The following is a 14151-nucleotide window of genomic DNA, read 5'->3' as shown; positions in this document are numbered from 1 at the left end:
CCTTCGGAAGATTAACTTTCACTTTTCTGTTCTTTATAACACATACGTGTCTTTACTTGATGCCACAAAAACGTTAACATGATGCGCAAATATTACAAACTCACCACTCGGCGTTTCAGTGACGATGGATTCCAGAGAGACATGACTTGAGACACGTGAGGATGAGGTGAAATAGCAATAACTGTTAGTTGTGAAAAAGAGAGTGACTGAGGCAACTGGAAATAAAACAATAAATACGTTTATTATTATTATTTTTAAGCAAGAAACTTGGCAGCTGTGGCAAAAAGTTAGTTTTAGGCCAGGTGTTGTGCCGAAGTCTGTTCCCCCTATGTTCCCCCTATTTTTCCCTTCAGTGTAGTGTTTTTTATAGCGTTTTTATCACCGTTATAAGTTTTATTATTTATATATTTAAAGTTTTAATGGCTACTGAGATGTATATGTGTGCATTTCTGTAATGTATCGGTATTGTTCTTAATGGTAAGTCAATTATTTTTACAGTATCTATGAATCATATTATATGTATAATATATATTTATTATGTATGCAAACATTACATTTTTAAAACAACCAGTAAAGGAAAAAAAAAGAAAAAGACAGGCTATATTTTAAAAGAAATACCCTAATAGAAAACTGTCAAATGTATGAAATATTTAATAAATTGTATTATAAAATAAATTATATTATTGCCTTTTAGTATAACCAAGTATAACCTTTAATCTTTCTAAATGTAACGTGATGAAAACGCTATAAAAACTAGTGCTGGGCAAAGATTAATCGCGATTAATCGCATACAAAATAAAAGTGATGTTTTGCATAATATATGTGCGTGTACTGTGTCTAATTATTGTGTATATTTAACCACACACACATTCATATATTCATTTCAGAATTGTTTTACTTATATATAATTTTTTTAATTTATTTTTAATATAGAATATATAAAAATATAAATAAATATATATAAACATGTAAATGTTTCTTAAATACATACATGAATGTGTGTGTATTTATTTATACATAATAATTACACACAGCACATACTCATATATTATGCCAAAAATCACTTTTATTTTGTATGCGATTAATCGCAAAAACACTACACTAAAGGGAAACATAGGGGGAAGTGAGTTCGACACAACACCGGACTTAAATTATGTTTAAAGCAGGCAATGCTTTTTCTCTTCAGCTTTGTGAAGTTTATGTCACATTAAAATGGGTTACATACAAAATTACTATGATGTTGTTTTAGAACCATATAACGGTAAATAAAAAAGTATATTTTGAGAAAACCATAAAATATTTCCTCTTTATTATGTATGCACTATTACACCTCTCTCAATTCCATAACAGTACGACAAATGTAACAAAGTATTATTTTTTTGCGATGTTTCAAAGTCCTATTATGGCATAGTTTTCAAAATGTAAAGCCGAATATTTAAGTCGTTTTGGACAGTAATTAATCTTATCAATCAGTATTTGATTGGATCAAGACAAAGTGGGCTGTGATTTCATTGGCCGATATTCTTTTTCTACCCATGAACCAAAACAGGGTCAATTTTCATTTTATGCCGTTTTTAATAGCCGCCCGAAGGGAAAGTTTCTGTAAAAGTTAAAGAATTACATTTTAAATAAACAAACTTGCTACTATTGCAGACGTTTGCAGTTTGTGAGAACTCAGCAAAGGCTGTGTCCTCATTTAGAAAATAGCAAGACCTTTTCTCATTGAAGAAAGAAGAACAGAGAGAAGCTATTGGAGGGCACTGAAAATAGATGACATATTTTCGCTCCTAATAAGTATCTGCTCAAGTGTAGCTGCACCAGTCACCGATTTAAGCTAAATTGTTTTAAAATAGCTTAATTGTGTGTAACTGTTTTTAGATTGGTTTCTTGTGACTCTTTCTGAATAAAGCAATAAGTAATTTCGATCAGAGGAGAGAAGGGTAGTTTTAAACTCAAGAGTTTTATTGCAGTCTGATCGGAGGATGACCTGTGTTGGCAACCATAAGACACATGCTTGATAACTAGGTTAAGAATACAGAGACTTAGTCCTTAGCACTGAATGACACTATTATAACAGCTCTGCAGTTACAGACAAACATGCACGCACACACACAAAGACTCACATTCTGTGACAATTACTTTGGATTTGTCTGAAAATGCATTTGCAAGATCTCTAGATTAATGTCTGGGTCACACACACACACACACACACACACACATTCTGGTTTCCATGTTTTGTGGGGACATTCCATAGACATAATGCATTTTATACCATACAAACTGTATATTCTATTCCCCTTACCTACCCCATTCCCTAACCCCAACCATCACAGAAACCCTACTACTTCACATTTTCAAGAAACATAATTTTGTTTGATTTATAAGCTTGTTTCCTCATGGGGACGTCAAAATGTCCCCACAAGGTCACAGAAAACAATGGTATTCCTATCTTTGTGGGGACAATTGGTCCCCACAATGTGATAATTACCAGGTACTCGCACGCACACACACACACACACACGCACACACACACACGCACACATTACAGATAGGTCCCTAAGGAATGAAGAGTGTCAGAACTAGGATGTCAAGCCTCACTAACACTCACAAAATAAAATCTGTGACATCCCTCAGGCTCTGCTGTGTCAGTGATGGAAAGAGGTTTCGCTAAATATATACGCTGACCAACCTTCATCAGACCCCAACAAACCATGACCTATTTCCCTTTCTCATTTATATAGCTCAGGCTACATACAAAAAAAGATATCACACTTCTTCTTTTAATATTTCTAAAGTAGTGTGCCCCAGAAAGTATTTGGACACTTTTGCACACTTGTGTCACTTAAAGCAACATTATGTAGTTTCTCGATAATGTCTCTAAAATTATTTCAGTGGTAGAACAACTCTTAACTGGACAAATTCTCCTGCCGCTGCAACCTGAGCAGCCTCCTAGCAGTTACAACCAAATTCTGTGTGTTTCGTGTGGAAGAACATAGTGTAACACGGGCTACTTTAACTGGTCGGTGGACATGGTTTCCAAATGACGTATTTGGATACACCGGTCACATCACCCTAGTCTACTACTTTACTTGTTTTGCTCTGCCCACTGGAAGGTTAACACAACTACAGTTTAAACGACACTGACAGTTGCACTTATCAACCACATGGGGGAACAGTGAGCAAGTGTTACATAGTGTTGCTTTAAAATGGATCGATGTTACTGCATAAGAACATTTTTGCAGTACGTTTGAACAGAATGAACCAATGTATTCTTAGTTTAAAAGTGTGCTCTAGCTGAGTATTAGTCATTGTGCAATGATAATGTGTGCAACATTGTTATCACATGATCTTATTGCATTAACTATCGACATGTTGCTGATGCTAGTGGTTTCATATGATAACATCGTTAGAAATATATATTGTTGCATAGCGTTTATTTGCAATCATGTTAGTATTATACTAAATGCATGAATAATTCAGTTGTAGTATTTAAGTATTTTTTCATTTTTATTTCACTTACTTATATTTGTCACGTAACTATTTCACACCCCATAATAAGCAGCATTATATCATGTGCTAATAGCGAGGAGGCAATATTTTTTATACCTTTTTTAACCGCAAACAAACTACTATAACTTTTATGTTAACACTGTGATGCACTGTGAGATATCACACTATTTAAACTCCAAGTCGCACCCTGTTTTTTAAAATCTGCCCACAGGGTTTATCTGTCCATAAACTGTTTGTACCCCGTCGATAATACTCTTTTACAGCCATGTAGGCAGGCACGTTTTTGAATACGTGAATGAAGAAATGAGCACTCGCATGCATTATGCCTTGTTGTTTGTACTTGAGGGAATAAACACGTGTCTGTGTGTGGGTCTGACTGTTAGTTAAGCACATCTGCGCTTGTTAATCCTATCTACAGGGCTGGATGGACCAAAACACGCAATTGTTTCTGTAAAGCATTTTACACTCAGCATAATCTACAAATCACACCGAATAATGCTAAGTCTTTAGTTTGCTGTTTGTTTTTTCTATTTAGTTAGTAAAGGGATAGTTCACCCAAAATGAAAATTCTTTCATCCTCATCCTCATGTTATTATGACTATCTTCAAACCATGGACAAAAAACACTGTTTGTCATTTTTAAAACAAAATTTCAAAATATCATTAGGGTGAATAAATGTGCATTTGGCAGACGCCTTTATCCAAAGCAACAGTGCATTACAAGGTATACATTTGATCATTCATGTATACAAATGTATGCGCTCTCTGGGATCAAACCTATGGCCTTTTGCACTGCCAATGCAATCCTCTATCACTGGGCTACAGGAACAATACACAAATGCATAATTGACAGATGAAGAATAAAGAAGTCAACCCAGCTGTTCACATTTTGCACTTTTTATATATTTGTGGCTTCTGTACAATGAATGTAATCTGCTGGGACCTTTTGATGTGTTCTTGGTATAGATCTTTATTCTTCATCGGTTGATCTTTGAGCTATTTTTGGATCTATGACAAATATGCCGGCTGAGACCCTGCACATAGGCTGAAGGTCTCACTCTGCTCTGCGCCAGTGTGCCCGCTGGTGCCAGTGCATGTGCACTGATGCAAAGCTTTTATGATGTTTTTATTCATTCCTATGAAAGAAATATGTTTGCGTAATGCGTGGCCAGGTTTTAATCGCTATTGGCACGACGTGTAAAATTGTTTTGTCACCAAACGCTTAATTAATCTTCCGATGCCTCACGTGAAGTCAAACACAACTTAATCTCACTCAGAGTCAGAACCCAGAAAAAGCACAGGTTGGATAGACATTAGATATTAGAGATTTAAAATCGCGAGAGAGAAGAATAAAGGTAAAAAAGAAGAATCAAAGGTGCTCAGATCAGGAAAACTGGATAGAAGACGAGAAACGTGTAAAGAATATGTCACTTATATCATTACAGTATGCTAACTGGATAACATTGGATAGAACTTTTTGCATATTTGGTTTAATAAAATATGTTACCAGGAACAAATCAATTACAATAACTATAGTGATTGTATTTACTTTGATCAGTATATGGAATCTCTGTGGCTAATTTCTAAGACGTGTTGCTGATATGCTGTACGTTTTTTGAGTCTTTTTGGGTATCTTATCTCTAGAATCTCTATGATTCTTACAACTTCCCTTTCTGAACGTTTGATTAATTGTGCATGATGTGTGCAACCAATGCATTTAAGGTGGCAGGCTCATAAATTTGCATCATTTAATGCAAGTTTTTTTTTTTTGGTCAACCTCTGCTTCAAAGCTAAAACTTATCAAAAAAATCCTATCAGAGGTCCAGCATGTCATTGAAACACTCCAGTGGCTTTGCTGTCATCAGTATTAAACATGTTAGCCCTTAACCTGTAATGGTCCAGGTGTTGCTAGGTTCACCAAATTATCTGAATCATCTATACCTGTGTATGCCTGTGAGTCATGAATGAAGGACTTTTTAATTTCCTTCTTTGTATGAAGAGTTACTGATTTCTCTCTTTTCACTTCCTCTCTCTCAGATACTCAGTTGAAGGTTTTCTTGATAAGAACAAGGACCCGCTTTTCCAGGATTTCAAGCGACTGATGTACAACAGGTAGTGGCTTGAAGGCTTTAGCTTTTCTTTTGATCATACAAAGAAGCTGTTTGTTAATTCACTGAAGCAGGTGTTTTATACACCACTTTTTCGTCACAGGGGTCATGTCACACAATTTTAATTGTTTTAATATAGATCGACACTTTCGAAAAGGAGGTGCTTAATAGGATTTTATTTAAAGGAGGTGTTGTAATAGATTATATATACAGATGAGCGTTGTAGACGCACACACTTTCTAACCAGACAGCATTTCAGACAATGCATTTCACACAGCACATTGATCCCAGAAGATTGCCAAGATGCCTTCTGTGCCCTTAACTGATTCTTGGACTGCTCCTGTAAAGGGGACCTAGTAACATTGATGTAACATTTCAAATGTGTCCTGTGTGAACAAATAGCAGGAACAATGTCATAAGAAGTGTATTATAGCGAGATCACGTGTGTCATCACAACAAGAAGTTATGGTTCAGCTCTTTGACAAGGGGGTTTAAGTGCAGATCAACATCAATAATGAAAAATATCTACAAATTGCAAAGAAGCAAAGATTAAGGAAGCTCCTCACTATCCGGACTGAAGCTGAAATCATTCACCAGCCTAATAGTTTAGTAATCATGGATAATAATACACTGCACAAGTACAATACACGTCACATGTCTTTATTTGATCTTTATGGGATGTTTGTGTATGCACGCACAAATTCTGGAAAATGGGCAATGAACCAAAATCAAACAATCCCCAGATAAATCCCGGACACATTTTCCGTAATCTGTGTGTGTAAAGGGATTATGTCAATTTAAGACTTTTTCAGCTTTTGTGATTTATTGAATTTGTTTATTGAATATGGTGCTAATAACAATGCATGAATAAACTCTGGTAAGAGTGGCTGCAAATTTTTGTATCTCTAAAAATTTTGAATTTCATCTAAGACAATTAAAAATGTTTTTCATATATTATGAGAAATATCTTCTCACATATCTCTCTGTCATCTACACCTGTCTTACAGTTCTGACCCAGTTCTTAAAGAAATGTGGCCTGATGGGAAAATGAGTATTACAGAAGTCACCAAACGGCCTTTAACTGCAGCTACACTCTTTAAAAACTCTATTATCGCCCTAGTGGACAAACTGGCCTGTAAGGTAAGAAACATCAGACAGACTCAGCCAACTTATGGGCACTTAACTAAGACAAAACAAAAACATTGGTGCTAAATAGCACTTAAAGAACGAGTTGGTCCAATCCCCGGCTCGATCTGACCAAGTGTCGAGGTGTCCTTGAGCAAGACACCTAAACCCAGCTGTTCCTGACGAGCGGGATGCCGTCTTGCATGGCTGACACCACCTTCAGTGTATGAATGTATGAGTCAATGGGTGAATGTGAGGCAATATGTAAAGCGCTTTGGATGGTCATTGGTCTATAAAAGCGCTATATAAATGCTGTCCAGTTCATATGGTTCTAATATAGCACAATATGGTTTTACATACAGTAGGTGCTATATGGCATTTAAAATGGTTTCCCTATGATTATGAGCCAGTAAACCATTTTTAGTGCTATTTAGCACCGTTCATTTTAAGAGTGTATATAATTTTTTTAAATGAACTTTTTTAAGCCATTTTAGCAGTTAACCAAACCCAAAGTCCTAAGTTGTCCTGTATCAACAATAATTTTAATATAAGGTGAACTTCTGACCCAAACCTTGTATCCAAGACTTTCTGTCCTTAACAAAAAATGTGACTGTGTTCTATTTATTTATTGATTTGACTTAAAGATGCAATGTGGGACCTTTAGAATGATTTCTTGACAAAAATACAATAATATATAATACATAACTATATAATCAGTGGACCTTATAAAGACCTTACATAATAACCTGTATTAGGACTGGGCGGTATGACAATATATTCCGTTACTGTGAAATAAAACATCAGACGTAACAGATTTTTCTATTCATCGGACGTACGTGCGGTGACGCGATACGCATCTGGTCCGAACTTTACTTCCGGTTTCTGTTTGTTTAATGGTCTGACTAGTTGCTAAACTGAACTCTTCTTGAACAAATACCTCGTCGAATATATTAAATGTTGGGTTTCCTAGGTAATCTACGTGTTGTTTATTTTGCTTGTTATATAAATAAACTATTTTAAAAGAACTTTGTTCTTTTTTTTTCTTAGCGGAGTTTACCGGAAGTTACGTGTTTTCCACAAAAGCTGATTGTTTATGTTGTTACTGTTGAAACCGTCTATACCGCGGAATGTAAATAAGTGGGCGTGGCTAACTCTGCACTTCCGCATGTTAGACTGAGTGTGACTGAGAAACATGTAAAATAAGCCACTCATAACAAATAAACAAGTTATTATATTTTTATAATAAGGCTCAGTGAATCCACCGCGGGTCTCTCTCTTTCTCTCTCTCTGTGCTCATGCAGCAGCAGGTCTCTCGCATGAGGTCTCTTGAGGTGCACAAATGGGGCTGCGTCACCAAATTAAGAAAGCTCTTTTCACACCATAAAACTAATAGTTGTAAAGTTTTCTGAACTTTAAGGAAGCTTAGACAAAACTCAGTGACACATGCTCTGCTGGAGCGATGTGGTTTGACGCGCCATTTGCTTATAGTACAAACATCTTTGATCAGAAAGACAAGAAAGATTAGCAAAGGTTAAGGTCTAATAGAAAGTAAAGGATGTCAAGACCTTAAAACAGACTCCATGGTCATCACCTCAAAGCAGCGGTCATATTTATAACATCTATATCTAGAGATCCGTCTCTCATATACAGGTATTTATCCTGCCTGTAGGTTTGTGCATATATTCATACTTGTTTATTTCACATAATGCCTATTTTTTACTAAATACAATGAATGCATACTATATCTTCAATAGTCTATAAAATTAATAACTCATTTAAAAATAAGATTCTGTCTTTTAAGACTTAATCTGTTGTTATCTTCTGGGCATTTTCACTTTAACACTAGCTTTAACTTGCCCATATTTTAAAACTGTGCTGAGTATTTAATTGAAAGCTTTAGAGAGTGGCAAATTTCTGCACATTTTTATATTCAAAAGACAATATAAACTGAAAAACATGTATGCCGTGAAATATACCGCTATCGTGAAATAAAATGACTCATTCTGTGAAACTGATTTTTGGTCGCCCACCCCTAACCTGTATTGTTATTATCACCATAGAAAGAGCCATTTTATCTACATACACCGTGGGTCTCCTTACATGGAGGTCACCGACATTTGTTCAGTAGCCCTTAAATGGACAAACCGCTCTACAGAGTGCGTTTTGTCCCTACGTTGACTGAGAAGACATGTTTGTCTTGTAGCAGCTACCATAGCTTTGCTTTCGAAATTGAGGTTGGTTGCGATTTGCAATCTCACCACTAAATAATGCACTCAGATTTGTATTAAAATTATATTTCTACACCAACTGAACACATTTGAAGTTTTAAAATCTAATTCAATGGTTTATAGATGGTGACCTCTGTAGTGCTTCAAGTCTAGGCAAAATGACATATGAATTACCTATTAATTTAATCATGGCTTACTCTGAAGAATCACCCCATTAATACTCTTTTCTATAAAAAGATGAAATAGGGGTCTCTCAGAATAGCCCAGGTAATCTCTTATGTAGACATATTGAAAAATGCAATTTCCCTAATGGAGACTTTCTGTATTTGATAAAGCTGTTAACAGCAAAGCTACACCTGCTAAATCTGACTTTAGGATGGGAGCAGCACATACAGTAGCAGATGTCTCTCCTCTCATCTGGTCTCCTTTCCTACAAAAAAATCCAAGGGGCATTTGGTGCTGTTATTTTTGGACGACCTGGCTGCTCCATGCATGAAAGTTTTTCTTTCTACCAGTCTGCACGAGAGCATGTGTTTGTGGGGCAGTATCAAGGACAGTGTTTTTTTAGGTCACAATAAAGTACTGCCTGCTTTCCCTCTGCTCCTGTGGGAGCACCTGTAGTTGATCTGACCGTGCACCCCGTCCACCCCAAAAATCGCATGCCCTTTTTCTCTCTCTCTCTTAGAAATAGGTGCACATGTACATCTATTAATTGGTTTAACTTAATGTAGGCAGGTTGATTAACTTAGTTGATATATTTTGATTTGAAAAAATTAAAATACTTTTAATTGCATAGCTAATTAAATAAACTGATCATTTTATTTGATTGCATGTGACGGTATGTGCAAAGAAAAGTAAATTTCTAGGGGTTAGTTGTAAGAGAAGGTCACAGGTTCGAGTCGAATGGCTGGCAGGTAGCGACTGAAGTGCCCTTGATCGAGGCACACTATACCCAATTGCTTCCCTTAAAAGACAAGTATATTATTAAAGGAGTGGTTCTCCCCAGATGGAAAATTAGCCCATCCATATGACTCTTGTGGTTAAATATTTGTATTACAATACGTTTGAATGTATTTTAGCAATTGCTACATTATGTCACGTTTAAATGTAAGCACATCTACTTCAAAAATAGCAGCATGCCTGCTCCACATCTGTATGTAAGACAATCATTGCTTCTTGTGCTACCATTTTGGATCTAGATGTGTTTAACACGATTGAATTGAGCAATTCCTCTAAATGAATGGTTTGAAATTGCTTTCACAGGAGCCGTACTATGTGCGCTGTATAAAGCCAAATGAGGTGAAGTCCCCATTGATGTTTGATGACGCACGCTGCCAACACCAAGTAGCGTACCTGGGCCTGCTGGAGAACGTCCGTGTACGTCGGGCTGGATTTGCCTACAGACAGCTTTATGCACGCTTTCTGCAGAGGTAAAAGGTCAATTATACTTACTTTTTAGACTCCACAGGTCCATGGAGAACAAAAATGGCAGAAGTTTACTTAAATCAACAATTTCGATCTGAACGATAAAACATTGAATGTGCATGTGTAAAATTTAGGAGGATCTATTGACAGAAATTGAATACAATATACATAACTATATTATCAGTGGTGTATAAAGACCTTAGATAAAATAGAATATGTTTTTTACCTTAGAATGAGCTGTTTTAAAAAAAAAAATTGTTTTAATTCTTGTGCCCTCATTACTTTTAATTAAAATGCTAATCTTCTCCTCGCAATTACCAAGATGTCCCTACTTCCAACGATCCAATGAATTATCAATGGACGAATTCATGTCCAGCCCTACCCTTTTTCTCATTTCAGAAGTCGTTTTATTTGGATATACGTCACAACAGGGAAAATAAGATAATCGCAACTTACGTTTCATTGTGACTTTAAGGCACTTAGTTACAGACTGTATTCTTTCAAGTTACAGTTACAAGTTAGGCTATGTTTACATTAATGCGTTTATCCTTTAAAACGCATAACTTTTGCCACGTTTACGCCTTTCATTTACACTACACCATCGTTTTTCGACCCTCATGAACGGATTCGTTCGTAAACGGTGCAGACCCTGTTTTAGTTTGAGAACTCAGACGTTGCGCTGCAGTGTAAATGAACGTAGACGGAGTCTTATGTAAACGAACAGCTGATGTTAACGTGACAGCGCATCATTTTCAAAGTAAAATTATTTTTATTCAGGTAAATGGAGGTTTGCAACGGAGGTTTTGCCAAAAATAGTAAACATCTACCAAGCAGCTATTATAAACGCTATATCAGAATGTTTTAACATGTATCCTTATAGATAATGTCTGTTTTATATTTATGTTTGAGTATTGTTGGGTTTGAATATTGTTGTAATGTTGTTTATGTTTTGTTTAAATTTAGTTAGCTTATTACGAAAGACAGACTGTAATTTTAAATGGCATATAGGGCATTGTATAGGCAAAAGAATTGTAATGGGTCAGGAGAATATTTTCGAGTTTAATTTAAGTTTTGTTTGCTACTTTAAAATGAATTTCGTTTAATATATTTTGTCTCTTAATTTAAATCGATGTTTTGTTGATACGTTTTGTGAATATAAATTAATAAAAACAATAAAATCAACATCATATTCATATTTAATGCTCGTTTAGCCATTTGCGCTTTTTGCTATTTCTGTGTTGCTAGCGAAGGACGTTCATGGACCTCGCACACTTTAAAAAAGTATTATAAAAGTATGATTAAGTTTTAATACTTTAGCCGGCCACGCTTTTTTGTCGGAGAACGCGTGTGAGGGAACACACACACGCACTGAACAGCGACAGGTAAGGGAAGATAAGTTATTTGGTGTTTTTCTGAAGAATTCAGTCAGTTTGTATGAAAATTTTCAAATGGACTATAAGATCATAAATATAAACTGCGAACAATTAACTATTATAAATATAACAGCGTGAAATGACTGAATAGGAACTCCCTACATTAAAGCAATAAGCATTTCTGTAGGCTAAAGCTATACAGTACTTCACCTCTTATTATGTTTGATTGAAGTTTGCATTTGCTGCAATTTATTTTTGCTTCAAGTTCGCTACTGTTTAGTACTGTTCACTTGAATACTTCCTTTTTAATCATAAAGACCTTTCTGTTTGGTTTATAACATCAACATTAACCTATAAATCATATTAATATGATGTGGGGGGAGCTAAGACAATATAAGACTTTTCCAAACACATTTTATAGGTTCAAAAATAGTGTCTGTTGTAGTTGCCGGCAAAGGATTCAGGTATGAATTTTTGTCAATATCGCACACCCCTAGGCTGCATAAAGGCGCAAAGTTAAGCTATTATTAGAGTAATAAGTTATTTTACACTTTTATGCGCATGCCCAGTTACGTGATTGGTCATGTTTCATGCGTTTATGGTCGTGTATAGTGTGGATGAAAATTCTTTTTAAAATGCCAGTATAAACGAGGATCGTTTCATTTTAAAATGCCGTTTTAAAACGCAAATGCTCTAATGTAAACAGGGCCTTAGTTTCCACAAATGTCTTAAAACTCCTTTGTTTAAATCAGATTAGAAGTATAGATTCCACAACTGTATGTGGTTTTCCAGATTCTGGAGTGAGGTTCTTCTCTGTAGGTTGTCTATCAAAAATTGTATATAAATATAAATAGCCATTAGAATGTAATCATGTAAGACTAGACAAAGCAAGTCAGTTATGGCAAAACTGTCTGTGTTTTTAAATAAGGTATAACGTGAGTATTTCAATAAAGACTGTGTCTTCTCTGTGTTCAGATATAAGATGACCTGTGAGTACACGTGGCCCAATCATCTGATGAGTACAGACCAGGAGGCCGTGGAGGCCATTGTGAATCAACACGGATTTGAGGATGATGTAGCATACGGCCACACCAAGCTCTTTGTGAGAACGCCTCGCACACTCTTCACCCTGGAGCAGGAGAGAGCCGCACTCATTCCTATACTTGTGCTCTTCTTACAGAAGGTGATGAATGCTCTATCTGTCTCTCTCTCTCTCTCTCTCTCTCTCTCTCTCTCTCTCTCTCTCTCTCTCTCTTTCTCTTTTTTTTTCTTTTTGCCTATCTATTTCCTGGGGCGGTTTAGGTCTCTGTCTATCACCCATCTTTATTGTTTCCCATGAGTCAGGCGCTCTACCTCTGCTGCCTCTCTCCCTTTCTGTCTCGATCATTTTTCATCTTTTCATTTCCATGTTTTTTGCTTTCTCTCCAGCTGTCTCACTGAATCATTCTTGACTTCTTACATTTTAATATGTGTTCAGATTAAAAGATTGGATTCTAACACCTAGAGATCAGGTCCCGCTTCAGTCTGCGACCTCATACAAACTCAGTTTTTAACCATGCAGAGTTTAACTCTTGATATACACCCACACCTAAACTTTAGCATTTATATAGGTTTTTAAACGTATTAAAGGCGGGGTGCATGATCTCTGAAAGCCAATGTTGATATTTGAAATCACCTAAACAAACACGACCGTGCAATATAATCTGGACCTTCTTTTGATATACCTGCCCCACACATATGCAACCCAGGCAATGATGTTGGTTAGTAGACACACCCCTTACTGCTGATTGGCTACAAGTGTGTTTTGGTACTCAGCCCGACTCCCTTTTCCAAAAATTTTTTCAAATAGCATGCACCCCACCTTTAAGTATCATTGCTTTTGAGTTCAGATTTTGGTCCAAAATGACTATGATTATTTGGTGTTTCCAGTTCACTGCAATCTTGATGTGAATTAGTATAAAATGAGTGTGACCAAAAATACTAAAGTGCACTCGAATATCCCTAATTTCATGAAGAAAGGACATCAAAATACTTATTGATTAGGATTTAACGCAGGGATTGATATTGCAAGCTACAGGAATACTTCATCTTATTTCATCTTGACCTCTCTCTGTATTTTTTCTGTACTTCTGCAGGTATGGAGAGGAGCATTAGCACGGATGCGCTGTAGGAAGATCAGAGCCATCTATACTATAATGGCACATTATAAATGCTATAAGGTGAAGGCTCACTTCTGGGAGGTGGAGAGACGATTCACCAACGTTCGAAACATGGCGGACTATGGGAAGAGCGTGGAGTGGCCGGTGCCCCCTGCAGCCCTGATGCAGTTTCACAAGATCACGCAACACCTTTACCGCCGGTATGTCATCATGCCTAATGCTTA

The 14151-nt window shown here is 36.3% G+C and overlaps 1 protein-coding gene across 1 annotated transcript in view; it reads left to right on the top strand.

Annotated features, from left to right (window-relative positions):
* Window positions 1–14151, top strand: part of myo1g (myosin IG) — a 65828-nt gene that overhangs the window by 9853 nt on the left and 41824 nt on the right. The window contains exons 13-17 of the mRNA XM_065293696.2: window positions 5547–5621; window positions 6625–6757; window positions 10234–10400; window positions 12744–12951; window positions 13904–14127. Of these exons, the coding sequence (XP_065149768.1) occupies window positions 5547–5621; window positions 6625–6757; window positions 10234–10400; window positions 12744–12951; window positions 13904–14127 (807 nt within the window). The remainder of the gene's footprint in view (window positions 1–5546; window positions 5622–6624; window positions 6758–10233; window positions 10401–12743; window positions 12952–13903; window positions 14128–14151) is intronic.

Source organism: Paramisgurnus dabryanus, chromosome 19, assembly GCF_030506205.2.
Source record: "Paramisgurnus dabryanus chromosome 19, PD_genome_1.1, whole genome shotgun sequence".
Lineage (NCBI taxonomy): Eukaryota > Metazoa > Chordata > Actinopteri > Cypriniformes > Cobitidae > Paramisgurnus > Paramisgurnus dabryanus.
This window is presented reverse-complemented; position numbering and strand designations above follow the sequence as displayed.